General features: G+C 64.7%; 5 protein-coding genes across 5 annotated transcripts; all 5 read left to right on the top strand.

The window, feature by feature from the left end:
• Positions 1-7: 7 nt before the first annotated feature.
• Positions 8-7,435, top strand: LMXM_09_1240 (conserved hypothetical protein; the record flags this gene model as incomplete). Its single annotated transcript, XM_003872757.1, has 1 exon — positions 8-7,435. One exon carries the CDS (start codon positions 8-10, stop codon positions 7,433-7,435), a length of 7,428 nt encoding a protein of 2,475 aa, XP_003872806.1.
• A 764-nt stretch (positions 7,436-8,199) lies between these two features.
• On the top strand, positions 8,200-9,528 carry LMXM_09_1230 (conserved hypothetical protein; the record flags this gene model as incomplete). The annotated part of the gene is made up of 1 exon (XM_003872756.1): positions 8,200-9,528. One exon carries the CDS (start codon positions 8,200-8,202, stop codon positions 9,526-9,528), a length of 1,329 nt encoding a protein of 442 aa, XP_003872805.1.
• Positions 9,529-10,738: 1,210 nt separating this feature from the next.
• LMXM_09_1220 (putative AAA family ATPase) lies at positions 10,739-14,563 on the top strand (the record flags this gene model as incomplete). The annotated part of the gene is made up of 1 exon (XM_003872755.1): positions 10,739-14,563. One exon carries the CDS (start codon positions 10,739-10,741, stop codon positions 14,561-14,563), a length of 3,825 nt encoding a protein of 1,274 aa, XP_003872804.1.
• A 1,167-nt stretch (positions 14,564-15,730) lies between these two features.
• On the top strand, positions 15,731-16,984 carry LMXM_09_1210 (hypothetical protein, unknown function; the record flags this gene model as incomplete). Its single annotated transcript, XM_003872754.1, has 1 exon — positions 15,731-16,984. One exon carries the CDS (start codon positions 15,731-15,733, stop codon positions 16,982-16,984), a length of 1,254 nt encoding a protein of 417 aa, XP_003872803.1.
• A 1,179-nt stretch (positions 16,985-18,163) lies between these two features.
• On the top strand, positions 18,164-22,654 carry LMXM_09_1200 (conserved hypothetical protein; the record flags this gene model as incomplete). Its single annotated transcript, XM_003872753.1, has 1 exon — positions 18,164-22,654. One exon carries the CDS (start codon positions 18,164-18,166, stop codon positions 22,652-22,654), a length of 4,491 nt encoding a protein of 1,496 aa, XP_003872802.1.
• Positions 22,655-23,000: the final 346 nt, after the last annotated feature.

Genomic DNA, 23,000 nt, shown 5'->3' with positions numbered 1-23,000 from the left:
GACAATCATGAGTGCCTATAGCTTGTACGGAAAGAGGTGCGGCGACCCCAGCCACTGGCCGCAGTGGATTCCGCTCACTGGGGAGCCGAACGCCTCCCTGCCCGTCCCACCCCAGCCTCGCTCCCCGACACTGTCGACCAACGCGACTTCGTCGCCCGGCATCGACGACGGCTCGCGGGAGGCTTGGATAGACGCACTGCTGCAGTACGTGACACAATGGATGGCGATCTTACCAGGTGGTATCAGCAGCGAGACAGAAGCGGCGCTGCATGGCGCAGAAATCCCTACAGGGATCTTCTCCATGAACGCAACAGACAGCGCACGCGCGTCGCCGCCGGTGCAGCCAGTAGCCATGCTGAACGCGATGCTAGTGAGTCTGCCCACCGCCGTAGCGGCCCCGCACGTACAAGGACGGCCGCAGGGGGCCGCGTCGCCTCCGCGTCCCGAAGAAGCCGCTGAGCCTGGCTCGTCGCTGACTTCCACCAACGTGCCAGAGCTCACTCCTATAATCGAGGACACCCCTGCACGTCCTCCGCAGCTACTGGACGTGGCTGCGCGACTGCTGCGCCACAGCAAGTGGCTCGCCTCGGGACTGTCGCACGCCGCTGGACCGGCACCGCGGTTGCCATCTGCTGCTCTCGTCTCCCACGCCTACCAACACGCGCTGCTTGCCGCGTGCAGCTCTGACTGGGTGATACAGCTCCGCCGCGCATACAAGGCGGGGACAGCGACCAATGGCACCACCACAGCGAAGGCAGACGCGCTCGACCTGACAGCGTCGCTTCCATGGACGCTGCCGCCTACAGTCCTCGCGGAGTCGTCTACGAGCGGACGCGCGATGCAGCCGATCACGGGCTACCGCGGTACGCTCGTCTTGCTTCTGTTCCATCCACTGCGCGTCGTTCGCGTTTGGGCGCGTGATATGCTGCTTCGCGTGATGACGTGCACCGCGCCGCAGCAGGAGGCCCCAGCGCCGAGCGAGTCGAGCAGCGACGGCGGTGAGCGTGCGCTCGCAACCCTTCTCTCCTTTTCACTGCGGCTGCTGTGCACGCTGAAGCACGTGTCGGTGCTGCCGGCCCAGGTCTCCTTTATCAGCCTCCACGCACATCCATCGTCGACCGCCAGCGCGGCCTCGGAGCGACACGTGAACGCGGTCAAATATGTGATGCAGGACCGCGTGCACACGGTCGTCGACGGCATCTTCCACCTGCTCACGCTGCTCACCGCCTGGGACACGCACTTTGGGAAGGCGGTGGAAGCCCTGGCGATGACATCGACCGCAACCACCGACCGCGCGTCCGCCACATCGCTGCCTATCTTACTGGGCAAGTGCCGTGCAACAGTCCTGCTGCTCGGAGGCAGCCTCGTGCTCTACGGACTGCAGGGACTACATCAAGGCATCCATCGTGCGCTGCTCGAGGCGTGGCGCGATCAACAGCATCGACATCCGCTGAGCTTCTCCGAACGCGCGGATGTGTCCCGCGCGTCGCAGGCAGCCATGGCGCAGCTGCTGGGCCCTCTAAACGCTCTTCTTTCCAGTAATCCGCGCATGCCACGGGCGAATGCGGTGGCAGCGACTTTCATCCGCAGAGCGCTCGCTAAGGTCCTCGTGCACTGTCTCCTGGACAACGCCAGCGGTCTTGCGAGCACCAAGGAAGAAGAGGCGTGGCGCAGAGCGCGGCTGGAGTGGCTCTGGATGTTCGCGGCAGCGCTCGAGCCGCCGACGCCGCGGACGGCGGCACCCCTGTCGGCCGATGGTCCCAACGCGTCTGCGCCATCCCCTGCGGGCCATACCGACGCGGTTGCGCCTGAGCACCAGGGCAGTGGCGCAACGAAGGCGGCTGGGCATGACGATGCCGGCCCGGGAACGCTGGTGTGGGTGCCGGGGCGATGCGCTGGTTGGTTGCTGCGGCCGCTGTTGAAGAATGCGGCGCAACAATTCCAGTGGGCGAAGGCGATGGCGGCTGCGAAGGCAAAGCTGTCTGCCGGGGGCGCGGCGACTGCGTCGGACGGCACGGATAGCCCCATAGCAGTGCTCGACAAGGCCGTGTACGGTATCTATATGCTGCTCGACAGCCTCGCCACAGCGCTGCCACGCCTCGTGCGCAGCACTTACCTGCACGACACGCTGGTGGCGCACGAGTCGCAACTCCTCACGCTCGCCATTGGCGGCATCGTGCACACCCGCAGCACACACGCGCTGCGCCTGCATCGTCTTCTCTTTTACGCGGATGTGCACGCGTTCGCGACGGGTGCTGCGGTCCAGGGGAGGGGTGACACCGCCCCAGCCGGCACGGTCGGTGTCCCGAGCGTGTGCCTCCAACGTTTGTGGCTCACGCTGCCAACGCTCATTCTGCAGGTGTGCAAGAGCAGCGCCCTCTCTCCGGCAGACTGCGGTGGTCATGCAGGCAACGGCATCAGTGGCGGCCCTCTTCCCCTCTCGGAGGTTGTGGCGAGTCTGTGCGGTGCGCTAACGGTTCTGGCGGAGGAGGACGCAATGCCGTGCCCACAGTGGCTCTTCATGTCCCCAGCAAAGGTCATGTCGCGCGCGCCGCCGCCTTTTCAGTGGGTTGTGCAGCGCTGCGTGCGCACCTTGGCAGACACGCTTCAAGAGCAGCAGGAACTGCTGAAGCGAGTGTGGCTGAGGCTACCCTCTGCGCCGACGGAGGCAGCCTACGCCTCGGCAGCGGCAGCCGCAGCGTCTCGGGCGCTGACGCAGGAAAGGCCGCTTCTGCGCCTTCTCTTCGCCATGCGTTTTGCCGCTGCCGAGGACGCAGAGGCTGGCAAGCTCGCTGAGCGGCTCACCGCCGTGTTCTGCATCGGCGTCACGAGCTCCGTCTCCCGCACACTATCGACTGAGGCGGCCATGTGGCTGTGGCGCCGCGTCGTGGTTACGCAGCCGGAGCTGCGCCTCCATCCACCGCCTCACTCTGCGGCTTCCATCGCCGCCGCCGCGGCTGCTGCTGCTGCCGGTGGTGGTGGTGGTGCCTGTGCGACGTGGGACATGAACGACGCTGTCGTCACAAACACAGCACGCACACAGGGGCACCGATGGCTGGCGCTCTTGTGCGCGTGCACCTTTGACCAGATGAGCGAGTGGGAAGTGCAGTGCGGGTGGTGGATGGCGGCTCTGCTGGCGGACGTGGTGACGCTGGACGTGGAGCAGCGCCGCGCGCTTGCTGAGCAGGTTATTCTCGCTCTCCCCACTGCCCCCATGCTGGCCCTCAGCGAAGCAGCCACGCACGCGGTGGGCAGCACCCATCAGGGAGTCGAGGAGGCAGCGGAGGACCAGCGCGGTGCTATCGAGAAGAAGGGCGAGCATCAACTGCGGGACAAGGGGGCGGAGTCGACGCAGCACCGCCACAGTGTTGTTCAACGGCTCTTGATCCAGGTGCTTCGCAAGGCGGAGCAGTACCCGCAGGCGAGCCTTGCCAGCGTGCTGCTGCGTATCAGCGACGCTCTGCCGCCGGCCGTGGCTGCGCGCGATGTGCGGTTTCACAAGCAGGTCCAGCCACTGCTGGTGCAGCTGTGCTCACGCAGCCCTGACGTGCAGAAGCGCCTTACTCAGAATGGCGCCGTGTGGCTGCGCCGCTGCACCGAACAGGCGACGCAGACGATGAACGAGTGTCTGGCAGATCAGGAGCGCCGCTTCCGCCAATTCGAGCTGGAGGAGGCCACGCTACGGCGAGAGGAAGTGGAGGCGGCGCAGGCAGCCGTCGCGGCGGAGCGCTTGCGCCACGCGAACGAGGTGAAGCGAGTGGCAGAGTTGGGCCAGCAGCGGGCCGCCAAGCGGTCCACCGCGGCGTCGGAGGGGTCGCAGAACGGCAGTGTAGTCAGTCTCCCCATGCGCAAGCCATCCACCACGGTATCTCATCACAGCGACCACGGCAGCTCAGCCGTTGCAGCGACACGCCGTGATCTGCGGCAGCAGCAGCTCTTCCCGGACCGGCCCCTCGCCAACTTAGCGGTGAAACGGGAGCGCACGCCGCCCGTCGGTGGCGCAGACACGCGCAGTCCCAAGAGCGCACCACCGCGGCCGGCTGACAACGGCTCATCTGCAATGATTGAGTTGGACGTGGACAGCGACGAGGGAGACGCGATGGTCGCCGCATCCGCGCCGGCGCCGCTTGCCAAGGTGCCGAAGACGTCCCCGTCGACCACGGCGTCCACCACGGCGCGGGCAGCTCCGACGCGGCTGCAGCACAAGCTGCAAGAGATCAATGCCCGCAACACGCACCGGGTGCATCACGCCGAGCAGCTGCGCCAGCTGCAAGAACGCCTGCGCCGAGTGGCCATCAGCACGAATCTCCTTCACCTGCAGCCGCCACTCGTCCACGACATTGTTGGCCCTGCGTCGCAGTGCATGGCTCCTAAAGTCCCTGTGCTGCCAGAGGTGTTCGTGTGTGCGTCCGATGTGTTGCGGCGGGTCTCCTCTGACGGGTCCGCCGCCTCCGCTGGTGGTGCATCGCTCAACGCGTCTGCCGCGATGTCCTTTGGCGACGCAGCGAGCGAGTACGCGGTGCGCTTCGCGCCGCACATTGCGTTGGAGCTGCGCTACGACATCATTCGGAACTATGAAGACTTCCTGGATGGTGTGTGTAAAGGACACGACAGGAGCGGCACGAACTCGTCGCATCACTGCCACCACTCAGCCGCGACGGCACCAGTGACAGCGGGCGAGGGGGCATCGCCGTCTCCCGTGAATTGCCTATGGAACAGTCTGCTGCCGCTGCACCCGGGCATCCCGCCAGCGTGCGTGGCAGTGCAGAGCAGCTGCGCGGCGTCACGCGGGCACAACGGCGAGGTCATGCCGGGCCCGCAAACTCTGCACTTTGAAGTGCAAGCGTGTGCCAACCCCGCTGTTGACGTGTATCTGCAGCGGCAGCAGCAACAGGCGCAAGGCACCCATTCGAGTGCGCAGAGAGGCTCAACAACCTCGACGATCATGCACCCCAAGTCTGTTGATGCGGTGGTGGTGGCGGCTGCGCAGCAGGGGCTCTCTGCCGCCTTCTCAGAAGGCGACGTCGTCGCTGTACTGCTGCCTCTGCAAACAATTTTGGCCAAGTGGGCTGAGCGCGAGCTGCGGCGCCCACTCTCCGACTGCCCCGTTGCCGAGCTTGAGCATCGCGTGCACGAGATGCTCGGCACTCTGCCGCGTAGTTGGCGCACCCTCGGCTGCGCTGTGCAGGTGTGCAACGTGCAGTCGCTGCCGCCAGGGGGGCGTACGGCACACCTGTGCGCAACTCCATCAGTGGTGGAGCAATCATCAGGCGATCATGGGCCTCCCTCGCTGCGCTTCTCTCACGTATTTCGCATGGCGTACGACACGGCATCGTCGCCAACCTTCTACGTCACGAAGCTCACCTCTGTCAACGCCTCGCTGATGGAGCTAGAGGCGCTGCACAAGATTGACCATACCCGCTTCGCTGCCACTCTCTACGACCCGCGCAGCACGGCACCTGTCGGTGTGGCCTTCTGCGGCTGGGCCAACTCGCTCCTCTCCACCGCAGGCCAGTCCCACGCCGTGCCGCTGCTCGACCAGCTGCGCGCGCGCCTGCTCCTGCAGCAGCAGCTCAACGACTGGCAAACTCGCGCCATCCTGGCCGTTCTGTACGCCGCGTGTCCCGGCTGGGACGACGGGGTGGCAGAGCAGAGCACATGGGCACCTGTGCCGCGCGCACCGGAGGTGCTCGTGGTTGAGGGTCCGCCGGGCACCGGCAAGACGCAGACCATCGGCTCGATGGCGCTAAACCTACTGCACCACCTCACTCGAACACGGGGCACGGCGCGGCGCATCTTGGTGTGTGCACCGTCGAACTGTGGGGTGGACGAAGCGCTGCTGCGTGTGGTGCGGCTGCGCGAGCAGCTGCGGGGAGCTGCACCCGGTGGTGCGCAACGGCCTGCGCATGCGGTGCTGGCTGGCGGACTGCTGCGCATCGGTGTGCGAGACCGGGTGGACAGGGAAGTGCTGCGGTTGCCGGAGCCCGTCTTCTTCGACGACGTTGTCGAGCGGCACGTGAGCGGTGCCCCGGCTACTGCGGAGAGTCTCGGGCGTGGCGAGCGTGCCGGCGCCGCTAGTGGGAGGGCGGCCGTGCGCAGCGCCGTTCGCACGCACACGCTGGAGTCCGCCGCCATCGTCTTCTCCACGCTTGGCTCGCTTCACCACATTGGCCGCCAGGTGCAAGGGCTCGCCTTCGACGTGGTCATCGTGGACGAGGCGTCGCAGGGAACAGAGCCGGCCGTGCTGCAGGCGGTCGCTCTCGCCAAGAGCAAGAGCGTGCTCGTCGGCGACTCCCGCCAGCTGCAGCCCACAGTGCTCTCCTGGGAGGCGAGCCGCTGCGGGCTGCGGCGCAGTCTGCTGGTGCGCTTGCTCGCCTGCGGCCACCCCTCTTTCCTGCTGCGCACGCAGTACCGCATGCACCCCGACATTGCCGCCTTCCCCAACGAGTACTTCTACGGCTCGAGGCTGCTCACCGATCGAAGCGTGCTTGCGCGGTCGCGCGCACATGACAGCCCAACCGCCGCGCCGGCGACCATCGCGCAGAGGCTCGGCCGATGCCCACGCTTTGTGTTCGTGGACGTGCGTGACTCGCCGATGGAGCGGCGGCGCTGCCGGTCGCTGCTCAACCGCCGCGAGGCCACCGCTGTGGTGGACTACATGCGGCAGCTGCGCGCGTTCTTCAAGATGACGGTGCGGGAGATGGCTGCGCACGTCGGCATCATCACCTTCTACACTGCGCAGAAGGACACGATCCTGTCGACCCTCACGCAGGAGGAGCGCCACAGTGGCGTGCAGGTGGCGACGGTGGACAGCTTCCAGGGGAAGGAGAAGCGGATCATCCTGCTGAGCTGCGTGCGGACGCTGAGCGCGGCGCGGCTGCAGCAGCTGCAGCGGCACGCGGCGCAAGGGGAGAAGGAGCGCGACAGTGATGGCAGCGACGGTGTTGCCAGGGAGGAGCGCAGCGCGAATCGACGCCTCGGTCGCTACGGGCTCGGATTTCTGGCGGACTGGCATCGCCTGAACGTTGCGCTGACGCGTGCGCAGGACTTGTGCGTGTGCTTTGCGAGCCGCGACACCGCGCGTGCCGTGGGCATGGCTGTCATGGCATCTGCGGCGCCGGCAAATGGCATGACGACGCTGGATAGCTCGGCGGAGGAAGTGGAGCACCAGCTGGCGGCGGACGATGAGGACCCACTGGCGCTGTATCGCATGCTGGCGCACGCTGAAGCTCGCGATCCGACACTACAGCCACCAGCGAGTGAGCCGGTGCTGCTTGACGCGTCGACAGACTCCGTGGAGATCGTGGACGCGCCAGGCGCGAGCCGCTCGCGAGCGGCTTGCTTGACGTACCATTGCAAGGCTCACCTCGTGAGGGAGCTCACGGCGCGGGCACGGGCCGGGCAGGCGCAGGATGGCCTCCGAAACGTGCAGTGACAGCACCGCACGCGTAAAGGGCGTGCTGTAGCCGCACCTGTGCGTCGCACACACCGTGGGCAATGATGGAAAGCACGGGGACGGAGGAGGTGGAGCGGGTTGCGCAGGCGGTGCACGCATGTGGGGCGTTTTTTGAGTTTCTAGTACAGACGACCAATGATCCAAGAAGACACCAGAAGGACCATATTCCGTGATCACGCAGCGAGCGCACAGACGCCAATGTTGGGTGCGTGCTCCTCGGCCCCACCCGGAAGGGATGTGCTCAAGAGCGTTGGCTCACACGTGGGCATGAGGACGGATTCCTTTGAAAGCGAAGGCAAGATGCACCTAGGCCGTGCACGTAGTAATGTAGTGGCGGAGGAGGAGGACATAGCCTCTCGCAGATTGTCCGGTCTTCGGAGGCGGGCTTGAGCTGCAAGTTTGTCTTTGGGCCCTGTATGGCTATGCGTGTGTGTTTAGTCCAGCATCGCACGCATCACCGCGCTTCTCCGTCTCTCGCATGTCGTCTCGCCTGCCTCCGCGATGCGTGTGTGAAGGTTTTGGGCGTCCTCCGTCATGTCTTGCATATCGCGCGACCTCAGCCTTTTGCTTGCATCTTCTACCCTCCTTTTCCTCCCTCTCCCCGTGTGTCGGGCGGGCACCTGTGAAAGGCAACGGTTGGACCACCACCACCACCACCACACTCGCGCGTGCGCACGTTCAACTACGCGGGCTTTCTCTTCCTCCGTGCGTTGCCCTCGCCGTCTATCGAGCCACGCAGCCACATGTCCGCTGTGCCGCATCACCAGAGCAGCACTCCTGTGGCGCCATCTCTGCCACCCGAGCCGCCGTGTGTGGCAGAGATTCTGTCGGAGCTGCTTCCTCGCCTTCTCGCGGCGCCGCAGCCACGTGACGGATGCCCGCCAAGCAGCTCTACCCAGGAGCCTGCTGAGAGCCTGGTCCTCCCCATCCCACCAACCGTTGCCAGTGAGCATCGCGTGCAGGTGTCGATCCGCGGTCAGCGCTACGAGATGGCGATGGAGGTGGCCCTCACGTACTCCCTCTTCTTCTTCGTGTTCTTTCACTGGCCCTTCAGTAGGGAGGACGAAGGCAGTGATGCACCAGGGTGCACGAGTGACGTCTCCGACGTGAAGCGGGCGCCACGAAGTGTTGGCGACGCGGTCATGGCCGCCGCCGCTGCGCAAGACTTGCCGAAGGAAGCTCACCTGTTGCGCCACTACACCCGCGTTGTGGAACCCGTGCTTCGCGTCTTCCTTGACCACTGGGTCGCACCGCTGGACGCCGCTACAGAGGCACAAGTCGAGGGAGAACGCGCTGCGAGTGCAGAGACGGAGAAGGCGGGCGATGCGGCGCCGCTGTCACCTCTTCCGCCGCTGCCGCATCCCGTCCACATCGCCTACGACGCCTCCACGCGCGTGTGGAAGTTCGAATTTGCCGCGCGGCTCACGGCGGCGGCGGCGGCAGCGGCGCGCTCTGGACGCCAGTGCGGCGATAGCGACGCAGCTGTGCCATTGGCCGATGCCGACGGGTGCGCCGCCGTAGCGACCGACGAGCTCAACAACAGTCCCTTTCTCCTGCTCCAGAGCGATTACATGGGACTGCTGCTGGTGTTCATGCGCCGGTGTGCCAAGGTGCGCGCGGAGAGGCGGGCCGCAGGTGACGGTGCTGCGGCCGGCGCCCTGGCACCGTACCCCTCCTTGCCCATCCGCTGGGCGGAAATGATGTACGACGAGCAGCTGTCTGTTGTCCAGCTTATTCGGCGCTTCGGTGTGGTGTCGCTCGCGCGCACGTACACGCGTCCGACGGCACCCGAGACCACGTCGCAGTACATTTGTGCGGAAGCGGCGGCGGCGACGACGGACAGGGCAGGGGCGGAGGGGGACGCCTGCTCGCTGCGCGCGCGCGCCTCAGAGTTCATCGGCAAGCAGCAACAGGAGACACAGCAGGCGGCTAGTGTTGCTGTCGACACCGCCGAAGTGGTCAAGACGAAGCAGTGCATCGACGAGGATGACTTTGATGGGCTGTTGCTATCCGCGAAGGGATGCGCGCGATGTGGCATGGCTGAGCACTCCACGGAGGAGTGCCCCTTCTAAGCGAAAAGCGTATCACTACACACACACACATACGTGAGGAGGAGAAGCGAATACACGGCATGGGACGCAGGAGCTGGTGGTAATGGTGGAAGTCGCATGTCGGCTACATCCGTTGCTCTCCCTATGCTTTCCATGCTGTCGTCCTGCTGAGCGTGGCGAACCGCTGAGGGGCACCCACAGAGGGGAGATGGTGGTCCACTGCTGAAGTCGACCTCTCCTTCGCGATGGCGCCCGCGCGGCAAGCGACCATGGCGCCACGAATGGACCCCCAAAGACTCCCCTTCACCGAGACGATGGCGCTTGGCGCCACGCCTCTGTTCTGTTGCGCAGCGCCGTGATTTCTCGTGCCTCACCGGCGGTACACTCTCCCTCCCTCTCCCCTCTGCGTCTTCTCCATCACCGACGGCTTCGGATGCCATCACACACACACACACACACACACACAACCGGGGCAAGAAACGCCGGCTGTCCGTGCCTGTCTTGTATTCTTTGTGCTTCGGTGGCACTCGTTGCTCGCCTGCCATCCCGGAAGCGCGCCCGGACAGTTCTCTCGCCCCTTTCCTTTTCTCTGCGACGGCAGGGGGCACCATCACGCGCCCTGCCCCTCCCACACACGTACAACCCACTCAAGGCGCGTCGTTAAATAAAGCATAGCCACCCCGCCCGCCCTCCCCTCCCTTCGGCAAGAGCGTCGCTGCAGAGGTTGCAGCGGAGATAAGTGGTGTGAGAAGAGGAGAGGGACGAGGCATCTCGGTGGCGCCATCTCTCGCGCCTGCCGTCCCCCTATCCTCCACGCGGCGTTGCGTCCCCACCCACCGATCACGGTTCCCCGGTCTTGTATTCCTTCGCCGCCGCCGCCGTTTGGACGGCGCACACGAACTTGCGGTCTCACTGTTCTCTGGCGTGTCGCCGGCTTGCTGTGCTGATGCCCCCCAGGACGAAGCGCAGTGCTGGTGCGACAAGGTCTAGTGTCGGTCCACCTGCTGAGCCTCTGCAGGGAACGCCCACGCATGCGACAGCCGCTGCGGCCGCGGCCACACTCCCACGTCTGCCCCCCAAGTCTCCTATTTCTTTGTGCGAGGTGGCAGGTGCAAGCACTGTCACAGCCAGCGGATTCGCGACACCGGCAGACACGCCATGTGCAGCAGCGCGCCATGTGCGTGACTTCTACCGCACCGGAAACTTTGTGTCCGCCCCGCCGCGCACCCTCATGGACCTCCTGCGCCTCTACGTTGAATTTTTCCTGCTGTGCGTCCAGCCAACGGTGCCGTGCCGCACCCGCACGGCAGCGGTAGTGGCGGGTGCTGGCTGCAACGGCAGCGGCACGGCAGCGAAGCCGGTGGCGGTTGATGTGGCAACCCAATTGACGACGCTGACCTTCATCAGTGTCCCCCACTGCGTGCGCCCCTTCTTCGAGGGCGTGGCATTACTACGCAGTGACAACGAGGCAGCGCCGGCGGTGGCTGACAAGGCGGCTGGCAAGGTGGCGGGGCGCAAGCGGCATCGCGGCAGTATCGAGCGCAACGGGACAAAGTCGGCGGCTGCCGACCACCCCGTCGTCGAGGGTGGCGAGGACAGTGACTTCCCCTACCAGTCGAGCGTCATGCTTCAGCGGCTGCGTGAGTACGGTGAGGTTCAGGTGCCTGGGTTTGAGTCCGACTCCGCTTACCTTGCCGCAAAGGACGTACTGGTGTACCTCAGACACTACACCTACCTCGTCTCTGGCATGACCCTGAGCGCCGCAGTCCTCCGCAACATCGAGCTTGTGGGCCTCGACTTCCGCCAACAGTGCGTGCCGTGCATGGCCGCCGTCACCCAACTCGCCAGTCACCTCATCGATGCGCAGCTTCACAAGATGCAGCTACGACCACGCGTGGTGCGGCTCAGCGAACGGCTGTGCCTGTCCGCAAAGGCTGCCCGCACGTTCGAATACCTGCTGGTGTGCCACTGCGGCCGCTATGCGCCCGGCAACATCGCCGAGCCGCTGCGGCCGGCGAACATCGCCTACCACAACGACCTCACCCCACAGGAGCTGCTGTCCATTCTCTCAGAGAGTGGTGTGCTGTGGAAGCAGGGGCTCATCTTTTCCGACATCAAGATGCGCACCACCTTCATGGAGTGCAAGTACGCCCTGCCCATGGAAACGATTGCGGCCCTGAGTGGAGATCAGCTGTCGGAGGAGCAACTCATAAAGCTGGAGCGCACCGCGCTACTGGAGGTCCTCAACGAAGAACGGAACGCCAAGACGACGAGCACCGCGGCTGCCACGCCGGCTCCGCAAGCAGAGGCGCACGTCGGTGGCAGTCGCTCTGTATCGCCATCGCCAAAGCGTGGTGACGAGGAGAGCGATGTGGACGATGAGGAGGCGCTCGACAGTGTGCTGGCGGACATCGACCCGGCTGTGCTGGCTTCGAAAGACCAGGACGCGATTTACGAGGCCGTCTCGCACCGCCTCAGCAATACACTCGCCCGCAGAACTGCCACGTCATCCAGTGCTCGTGCTGTGGCAGCAGCACCAGCCGCGAAGAACTCCGCAGCGACAGAGACAGAGGAGGCGGTAAAGGACGGCAAAAGAAGCAGAGAAGAGTCGGCGATGGTAACACCGTCTACAGCCCCGCCGACGGCACCGCCATCACGCGCGACGGATACAACACCACGGCCGGAGGACGGCGAGGAGGCGGCGACGGCGACGTCTGCCCCGCGCAAGACGCGACTGGTTCTCGCCGACATCAATCCGCTCGCCCAGCGTTATCGTTGCACCGGCACTGGCGCGGGTGCAGCGGCGGCGTCCTCCTCGCCATCTGCCACGTCGCACACAGACTCGTCCATGCGGGGGGTGCCCTACGAGTCCGACATCGAGTACATGGACGCTGCCTTTCGCATCCTCGCGAACATGATTCGTATCCGCTACGCGGAGGGCGACATGAAGGACGAGGAGGACTCCTACACCCCCAAGTCCAAGGTGGAGGCGTCGATACGCGAGCTGAAGGGCAAAGTACGCGTCGCGGCAGCGGTGCACGAGTCACGGCTGCAAGCCACTCTCAGTGCCCGCACCTTCACCCCGCGCATCGAGCAGCTCGCTCAGCGGCTGCAGCTGACGGAGATGGAGAAGCAGATTATGCTGTTCATGGTTGGCAACGTCATTTCGCACGACATGCTGGTGGCGGTGAATGGCCGCTACGTTATGCGGGACGGGCAGCGGCTCATCACGGTGGGGTACATGCTCTTCGTCCTGTGCGAGTCGCTGGAGGAGCGGGTGGTGGCGCGTCGCGCCTTCTACCAGTCCTCTCCGCTCGTGTCCAACGGCGTCTTGTCCCTCACACTCGATGCCGTCGGCCGCTCCTGCTTCAACACGGACCTCATGGACTATCTCGTCGACATCGATCGGAAGATTGTGGACGATGTCATGGGCATCACAGCCGAGACGGCGGAGATGGTGCCCGGGTCGCAGCTGTACTTCCCCAAGGTGGAGCTGGCGAACGTGGTACTGCCCACCTCCACGATGGAACGCGTCCTGTCCACCATTGAACACTACAGCCTCTTCGAGCAGTGCAAGAAGAGCAGCGGCTTCGGCGACGGCCTCGGCACCAGCAAAGGCGGTCTCGTCATGCTCTTCCACGGCCCGAGTGGCACCGGCAAGACGATGCTCGCCAACGCCGTCGCGCACCACCTCAAGAAGAGGATACTCCTCGTCAGCGTGTCGCAGTTTCGCTCCTCGACGAAGGCCGAGGCCGATGCGCTCCGCTTCCTCTTTCGCGAGGCGAAGCTGAGCGACGCCATCTTGTTCTTCGACGAGTGCGAGTCGCTCTTCGAGGACCGCACGAGCAACGGCACCGTGACGGCGCTCCTGTCCGAGTTTGAGCGGTACGACGGCCTCATCATCCTCGCCACCAACCGCGCGCAGAACTTCGATGAGGCGATGAACCGGCGCATCTCGCTCATGATGGAGTTCCGTCCGCCGGACCATCAGCTGCGGCTGCGCATTTGGAGATCACACATCCCGAAGCAGCTGTCCATGAGCGAGGACGTGTGCCTCGAGAAGCTAGCGCTGAACTACGAGCTCTCCGGCGGCCTCATCCGCAACGCCGTCCTCGCCGCCTTGAGCAGGGCGGTGGCGCGCGAGAAGTCCGCTACACCGAAGCTAACAATGCGCGACCTCGACGAAGGCGCTCGGCTGCAGCTGCGCGGCTTTTTTCTCGCCGCGGAATTGCCGGAGGGGATGAGCGAGTTCTACCTGGCCCCGAAGCGCACGCTTGCCGAGCTGGTGGTGGAGCCGAATCTCGCCAAGAAGCTGGAGGGGATCGCCAGCAGCGCCAAGAGCCGCAGCACCTTGTATACCGAGTGGGGCTTCAGCGAGGACGCCAACGACGACTGCGGGGCGCTGTACCTGTTCCAGGGCGTGAGCGGCACGGGTAAGTCGCTGGCCGCGGAGGGCATCGCCTACGAGTGCGGCGCCACCATCCGTCTCTGCAACGTGGCGGAGCTCCTGCTCCGGGAGGAAATGCGGGTGCACGTTGTGTTCGAGGAAGGTCGCCGCCTTGGCGCCATCATTGTCTTCGACGAGGCGCAGGTCCTCTTCAACGAATCCCCAAAGAGCTTACAGCTCTCACAGCTCATCCAGTACCACGCCCGTCGGTATCCGAGGCCCGTCATCGTCATCGCAACGACGGTGCACCGCGACGGCAGCGGTGGACGCCACCTTTTCTCCACCACGAACATCAACTCACGCTCATCATGCATGCTGTTCCAGGCGGAGCTGACCTTTGCGCTGCCTTGTCGGCCCCTACGCGAGCAGCTGTGGCGAAAAGCTTTCCCGGAACGCGTCCCAACGTCCAGCGACGTCGACTACGGTCGCCTCAGCGCCACGAGTATCTCACCCAAGCTGATCCGAACAATAGCCTTCAATGTCTGCTGCACCGCGGCGCTGTTGCCAGTTTCGGAGCGGGTCGTGACGATGGCCATGATCGAGGCAGAGATGGACAGGACGGTGACGCGGGAGCGCACCGCCGTCTCGGCGAGCGCGATGTTTGCGTAGATGGGGTGGGGGCAAGGCGAGGAGGGGCGGCGAAGTCGTCAATACATCATCCCACACCCTTCGGTGACGGGTGATGCGTGGCTTCTCTGCGGGTGTGGGGCCTTGCCCGCTGACTCGCTCCTCCCGCACCGCGGATAATAACGACAGAGACGCTTAAGCTGTGCACTCCGCTCTCCGAGGCGCGCACACGGAGGGGGAGGGGGGAGGCCCGACGCATGTTGCGCGGACGTACCTTTCGGTGACTGCACACGCAGCCACTTCTTCAGAGCGGCAAGGACGGAAAAGAAAAGCGAAGACGCGCAGGATCAAGTCACGGGCAGAGGAACGGTGACACAGCCGTTTTGTCCGCTGCCGAGGAATCGGGCGGATGCGGTGCCCCATCAAAGCACGTTGGATACTCAGATCTCGCGCACGTCTATTGTCACATGACGCGTAGTTATAATGTGCTTTCCCTGACGAGAAGGCGAGACAAGGTTTTTGAGTCCGCGAAGAACACCACGAGGCGTGCGTCTGCGTCACTCATGTGTATGTGTGGAAGAGGTGGCGACTGTGCCACTCTGTGCGCCCACCGCACGTCCCACAACGTCGAATGTGCTCCCGTGTGATAGAGAGAGAGAGGGGGGGGGGCTAGGAGTATCGCCAAGCACCATGAGCTACCCACGCTCACGTGCACTGTCCCCCTCTCCCCTCCCTTCACTCCATGACGCCATCTGCCTCGCCTCCTTCCCATCACGTACACACACACACACGCCCAACCACCAACCACCAACCACCTCACCTGCGGTCTCTCTCTCTGTCGTCTTATCAGTAGATCGAGCAGCCTGTCGTCAGAGTTGCAACCGAAACCGGTACCCCTCCCCCTCCCCCTTCCGTCTTCCCGACATCATTCTTCCTGGCTCTCCAACGCCGAACAACGGCGAGGAAGCAGACACCCTTCGTTGAGTACAGTGAGGTGCGTGCGCGTGGGGGCGGGCGGGTCATCTGCTCAGCCGCTCTTCTCCATCCACGCTTTTACTTCTGTGGTATCGTGGTCCTGTGTATTCTGCCTTTACGGTTCTTGTCGCGTGCAAGCGCTGCCTGCGCGCAAACGACGACCACCATCATCGCCCTCCGCCAATATTTTACTTTCTCTCGTCGTTGCGCCCCTTTCGACCCGTCGCGCGCAGCATGCCAAGTGCGCCGCAGCACAACGGCGCCGCCTCCGTCATCGTGGCGGAACGCGCCACACGCTTCCTCATGTCGCTGTTTATCGTCCTCAGCTGCAGCGGCGCTCTTGGACACGCTGATGCTCGTCTTGAGCGACAGCCCTACGTCGCCTATCGCACCCCGCACCTCTGCTCATACCACATCATGCAGTCCGTCGCTTGCCCGGAGACGAAGCCAATGTGCTGCGTCGCCTCGTCCGCGATCCGCTGCTGCGCGGGCACGATCTCCTGCGCTAACTGCACGGAGGACATCGTTGGCTACGAAATGCCGAAGAGCAGCGTCATCATTGGTTGCTTCAGCTTGAGTGTGCTCGTCCTTCTGGGTAGCATTATCATGTCCGGCGTGGGCCGCCATCTCGCGTGGGTGCTCGAGCACCGCCGCGTGATTGAACACTACCGCAAGCGCCTCCAGCTGCGCCGTGCGGAAGCGCGCGAGTTTAAGGAGGAGCTGGTCGAGACGGAAGAGAAGGACATGGACGACAAGGTGGGGTGCGTCATCTGCTGCGCCCGCCACATAGACGTGGCGCTGACGCCGTGTGGGCACGTGTGCTGCTGCCATTTTTGCGCGAGGCGCCTACACGAGTGTCCGGTGTGCCGCAGCGCCATCCAGCGCTGCTTCGACCTGCCGCTGTACTACGTCAAGCAGCTCCTAAGCGCCGCGGAGGACGACAGCGGCGGCGGCGACGGCAGCGAGTCCACCCTATCACCGATGGAGATGACAACCATCACCTGCTATAGTGCCACGGCCACGAGCGCGCGGGCGGCACGGGAAGAGGACCCTTGTGTAGTGGGTGAGGCGGCCTTCGCCCCCGCGACTTCCGAAGATCACTCCGTCGAGTTCGCTATGGCGCTGCTACAGAGCAACTGCTGCAGCAGCGCTAGAAGCGGCGTCGTTGCAGGTGTGCGCGGTAGCACAGAACAACCACCTCGTGGCACGGTGAGAGCTGTCGGTGCTTCCGAGATGAGGATGATCAATCCTTTTAGAAGCCGCTACTCACGTGTTCCGTACTCCGACGAAGACAACGACGGTGACGGGGGCGAAAAGCTGCTTGGCAGCGGTACCGCCAGTGCGAGCCCCTTGGTGCGACGTGTGCCAGCCACTGGCGCGGTGACCTCCCCTACGGAGGCGCGGGCCGACGCTGTCGAGGAGGAGGACACTGCCCCTTCTGGGGCCAACGCGCATCACTTGCATGTGTATATCTCCGTTGAGAGGTGAGATGTTCGGCGGTGTCGGGAGCAACATGCACGCACAGCTCCACGCCATAACAGGGAAGGGTGGAGGAGGAGGCCAGACAGACGCGAATCCAAAACGGCGGGGGTCGGTGCACCCGCTTCTTCAGTACGCCATTGAGCATGTGTGCTGGGCTGCTGCCCCCCCCCCTCCCTCCCTCCTCCCCACGCGGTCATGCGCCAGGTGCACGCTCACTTTACACGTTGCCCGCTACATTATGATCTCTACGCTTGAGTGTCTCGCGATTATGTTTTCGGCTGGTGTGTCTGGTGTGTGGAGGGGGGGACGCTGGAGCGCACGTGTCTCTCGATCACTGGCGATGGCGTCCGAGTAGAGGGCCAATGTACCTTTGCGCCATGGGGCATCCCGTCATCGCCGCATCTGCACGGCCGTCTGCCGACCCCCGCGCGGCCCCGCCTGTCGCCCCGCTCACTCTTCAGTCCTATTCATGTCTCTGCAAGTCAGCCGCGAGGCGCTCTCTCACGGTAGCCCGCGCACACGCAAGCACACACCAGCCACACGAATCTTGACCCCCGAACCCCTCTTCCCGCTGCGACGGCAGCAGATCCCCGCTCTCGTCCTCCCCATTCGCTTGCAGTTGCTGAGAGCTGGGAGAGGATGCAGCGAGAGCGCGCGGGGGAGAGGGAGAGGGGGAGGGCGAGAGGAGAAGGTTCACTGAGGCATGAGGCCTCGTTATTCGGTGCTTGCATGCGCACCATGTCCGTATGCTTCGGTACCTGTGCAAGAACTCGGCAGCAGCGGAGAAGGGATGCACCACGTCTGTCTTGTCGCACCCCGACCCCAACACACCCTCCTCTCCTGCTGTGCACTCTCTCGCCTCGTATTTTCATCGCAGGATCGGCGAAGGCAACCATCAGCAATGCTGCAGCGGCGCGCCGTGAGCCTGCCCTTCCACCCTTCGATCAGCTTGCGGCTTCGTCCCTATCACACACGCACACACACACCTTCAGCATAGATAGACCAACACACAACCCGATACACAGATAGACGCTCTCTCGCGGCATGCGCGACGAGGCTGTTAGCGTCCCCAGCAGCGCAGCGCCACTTCTCGAAGCCGCGAGGAAGTGGCTCACATGTACTCCGTGGGAATCCGCTCAAAGCGCAGCCGGTGAGTCCACCGCAGCAACGGTGCTGTGCGAGCTTATGGAGCTCAGTCGGCTGCGGCATCTCCTCTACACCGCGACAGCGCGGTGTGCGGAACAGCCACCGGCATCCTACAGAACTGAGAACCCGTCCGCCGCTCCAAAGGCTGCCGACGATAGTGTAGAGGCTTTTAGCAACATTGATGCACTGCACCGTGGCCGACAGCAGCACACCTCCTCGCCTAGCCCAACGCCGACCAGGAACGCGCAGATGACCCGCATGGCAGTGCGGCAGCGCTTCAAACGGCTGCTCAAGCGTAGCAACGCCTACGTGCAGGAGCTCTACCGCGCCACGCACAAGACGGACGTGATCCTGTCGTCGAAGACATCCAAGGCTACAAGCACAGCGCCAGCGCCGCCGACATCCTTTGCGTGCACTGCTGACATCGACGCTGCCGACGTGTTCTGGGCACTCGTCCTGTACATGTCGGCTGCTCTCAGCTGGAGACAGCGTCGCTTCCTCGGAGCGCAGTGCCGCGCTGACGTCAGCGTCGAAGACATGGTGAGCAGCTTCCGAGACGCGTCAGAGCGCCACCCACTGCAGCCGCACATATCATCGAGACCGTCGCGGCAGGAAAGCGCGCACTCATCGCTGAGCTCCACCGCGGACTACCTCACCGGCCACACGCCACGCGATACAGCGGCACGGCACGGAGCTGGCGGTGGAGCAGGAGCGGACTTCTTCTCTGCTGCGCTGCGGTCACACTACACGCTTGGTAAGGCTGCGCCCGACGACACACCGTTCAGTCGCTGCTGCAGAGTCCTCGAGCGCCTGCTACCGCTGCTGGAAAGTCGTTTGCCTGAGACGCAGCTGTGGCGCCAGCCGTCGCTTCTCGCGGGACTTGATGTGCTTGCGCGCGGCTTCGCGATGGCCGAGGACCGTGTCCACGCTTTATCCTCGCGAAGTGACATGGACACGGCTGCGCGGTGTCCGCTGTGCTACGCCGCGGCGCTGGACAACGAGCTTGCGGTGGAGGCACTCCTGCACCTTCGCTGCTACGCTGCCGCCTATCAAGGCGCAGAGGATGCGGCGGAAGATGCAGGAGTCCAACACAGACGGCAACGAGGAGAGACTCGAAACGGCTTTAATAGAGCTGAGCTGAGCTCGTGCGAAGTCGGATGGGTAGCTGCGTGTCGCATCGCGTTGTGGAACAACTGTCGAGCCTCGCTGATGCGACTGTGCTGCCCACCCTTGTTCTGCACAGCCACGTGGTGGCCGCATCATCAAGAGGCATGCGAAAGGGCGGGGTGTAGGCGGCCGCAACACCCGGGGTGGAGGCGATATGCGGTTCTCGAGGCTCTTTGGATCAGCTGGTGGCAAGCGGAGGCATGGCTGACCTCCGGACCTTCTTCCCCCGAGATTACAGGCACGAGGGCCCCAATTTCCAGAGGCGCGGCGGCGCGCTGGCGCAGCGCACTACTGTTCCTGCAAGTTGTACTACCCGCTGCTGAAGTCGCAGCGTGTGGGCCCGGTGTCGAAGGTGGTGCGACAGAGAAACACCTGAACTCTCAGCGCGACAGCCACCGCGTGCTCCTCGCCCACCTTGTGCAGCTGCCGTTCGTGACCGAACGCATGCAGCAAGTGTTGCGGCCCCACCAAGATGAGAAGAGCAAGCGCATCCACGCCGCTGGCGCCCGCCACTGCGGCGCCTCCGGCACGGTGTTTCACTGGCTCTCGCAACAGGGAGATGTGCCGTTGCTGAGCCTTCTCTGTCGTACGCTTGACGGCCGCACCGCAGCGATGACGGCAGGCAAAGAATCGGTGGGGAGGGACGTTGGCGCCGGACACGGCAGTCGAGCTTACGTCATTCAACTTGGCGCTGCGCATGCGAGTTGCGAAGGTGTCGGTGACTCTCGTCGCCACAGAGCAGATTTACCGACACCAGAAGCAGCAGCAAGTGGTGCGGTGGCGTCCATTGGTGGTCCGGTGAGCCAGCCAGCCCCCACAGGCCTGGGTCGTGGCTTGTGCAGCTCAGTCTTCTCCGTGTGGGGTTTACACCTGATGGACACCCTCGGCCAAAACGCCCTTGACGTGGCGTGCAGGCGTCAACATCTGCCGTGCGTGCGCCTCCTGCTGCAGGCGGGGCTGTCACCGAACTCCCTCGCAACCCTTGTCTCTGACAAGTGCGTCGACTCGCTGCCACTGCCGTTGCTCAGGCTGCTCTACGACCCCTCCCTTCTTGAAGGAGCGGATGGCAGCCGCGGTACGCCGCACATGGGGCTGGCGGAGCGCCTGCGGCAGCCAAGTTGCCCCGCCGCGGCTGCCTCTCGCACCCTTGCCCAGCTCGCGTTCCGGCTGTGGACAGAGAAAGTGCAGCAGCTGTCGATGGTGCCGCAGGCAGCTGATGGCGAGGGCTTCGCGCTGGACCACTGGCGCCGTGCCTACACGCGGTGCCTAGCGGCCCAGGATCGTGTCTTGCGGCCAGCGATGGCAGCGCTGGAGTTCGACGCGTACGAGCCCATGGCCCGTCTCGTCGTGTTGTCTGTGCTGACGCGCAAGCTGAACGACTGGTTGATCACCGCCCCGTCGTCTGTGCGCTTTGGTGCGGCCGATCTGCCGCTCGGCACCAGCGGCAGCCTGCAAGGTGACGCGGCGTCAAGTAAGTCCTCCCCCACTCTTTCACAGCCGCAGCCGGCGCCACCCTCCCTTCGGCAGCTGCGGCTCCAGCACACGGTCGCGCTGCGGCTGTACACACAGCTCACATGCCCACTTGGCCGCGCGCTGCTGCGCCGCGCTGTCGACGCGAGGTGTGCCGTGTGTGACGCCCTTGCAGCACGAGAGGACCGAGCAGCCTCTGCGCTCCTCGCTGCCTCTGCCGCCCTGTCTGCTCCGTCCACTGCGGAGGCGGCCAGTGTCGGTGGCGAGGGTGCCGAGCTTGCGAAGAGGGACGCGGCGATGGTGCCTACTGAAGCGTCCGTGCCGCTGCCTCCAGGGGCCTCGTCGCTGGCGCCATCGGAGCCCCTCAAGTCGCGCCAGGAACTGCAAGGCCTCTACGAGCGCGTGCTCGCGGATGCACACACACTCGACGCACGTCTTGTTGCCGAGCACCAGCAGCGCATCTGTGCGATGGAGGCGCGTGGCGAATCGGAGAGGCACTACCGCCCTGGTGGAACGCGTCCGCGGTACCTGCGCGCCTCCCTTGCTGCTACTCATGGAGTCGCAACGGTGCTGCGTGGACGCCATCATGGGCACCACACTTATGCAATCCGGCACTCTCACCGAAGCGAGAGCAGCCACGATGACGAGGTGTCCGCCCTCTACGCGCTTGCCGTGATCCCGTCCGCGGAGGCGCTGCAGTCCGCACGCTGGGAAACGAGCGCAATACTGCGCAACGGTGAGCGGCCGCGGCCGCAGCACACCACCGCCGGCGTGCACCGCGTCGTCGAGCCGACCCTGTGGACTTTCACGAGCACACCACAGCAGGTCTGGCTGCGGCTGCCCGATGGCGTCGACCTTGACTGCCTCTTACGCGAAAACAATGGTGGCGGCTTTGGTGTGGTCGCTGACGACATGCCGCTGACAGCACCGGTGCAGCGTGGTGACTTAGTCGCGTTCCGCTGCACCAGCGGCGGTGATGGCGCCGGTGGATCAGCTGACACCTCTGCAAGGGTCGCGCAGCAGCAAGAGCCGCAGCAGGACGCGAAGGCAGAAGAACGCCGCCACAGTCCGCAGTTCGTGGTCCAGCAAGTCTTCTCAGAGCGGCGCACGCTACCATACCTTGTCTGGAAGAGTGCGACGGCAGAGGACAAGGACCTCCAGCACCAGCCACCCCCTACAAGTCTCGTGCTTCCTTACGCTGCGGCAGCAGGCACGCCGGCGTGGACGGTCCCGCACAGGGCAGCGCCTCAGAGCACAAGCGGCGCCACAGACCCACACCAGGACAGCATCACACTGCACGCCTGCTGTCTGCCGGTGTCGTACGTGGCGCGCATGACGTCCGCACAGCTACACGACCGCCACCCGCTCGACTGGCTGCTGCAGGCACGTCGTGCCGCCAGTTCCTCTCCGAGCGCCTCCAAATCGGGGTTGGCCGACGTGCTCACGACGCTGCAGTGGAGCGCGGAGTGGACTGCGCGGTGGGCACAGACGGTGTGGGCAGGCGGCCAACCGTGTTGGCTGAAAGAGAGGGTGCGAACCACCAATGACAGCAACGGTGCTTCTCAAGGCCACGGCGACAACTCACGCGAGTGCGGGAAGCATCCGAGCAGCCGCAGCCCGGGCTGCTGCACCAGAGACGGCGGACGTGACGTCGTACACCTCACCGATCCTTTCTGCACCTTCGATGACGCCAACGCAGCCGATGGGCGCGACAGCTTTGCCGTCGATGGTGGACGGCGCTCTCTGCGCGTTCTTCGGACATTGACGAGCGGGGACACTGCACCGAACGAGGCGCAGCGACTCTCTGCCGAGGTGGACTGGCCCTCTCGAGCGGAAGGGTGCAGCGTGGTGGTCACCGCCGATGTGGTGCTGTGCAGTGCCACTGTTGTATGAGCGTGTGGTTCGTGGAGGGGGGTAAGGCGGGACGGATCGACGCGAGGGAGGGACGACGTACTCAGACACGCGGGCGCGCAGGTGCGCAGGCACGGGTGTGCCCCTCCCCTTTCAAGAGGGTAACGTGACAGCAAACAGAAACGGGCCGGATGTGCCGCTCGGCGAGGGCGACGGGCGAGTCGAGGTACATCACGACTAGGAAGCATGGCACCAGCGATGCAGGACCGCTCTGTCGACGCATGTGGATGACACCCTCCCCTCCCCCTCCCCTCTCCATCCTTCTTGGAGTCTTGTGCGTGACGGAGGAGCTTCGGTGCACGCGAGGCACGTCTGGAGCGCCGTGATG

Source organism: Leishmania mexicana, chromosome 9 (genome assembly GCF_000234665.1).
Source record: "Leishmania mexicana MHOM/GT/2001/U1103 complete genome, chromosome 9".
NCBI classification, from domain to species: Eukaryota; Euglenozoa; class Kinetoplastea; order Trypanosomatida; family Trypanosomatidae; genus Leishmania; species Leishmania mexicana.
This window is presented reverse-complemented; position numbering and strand designations above follow the sequence as displayed.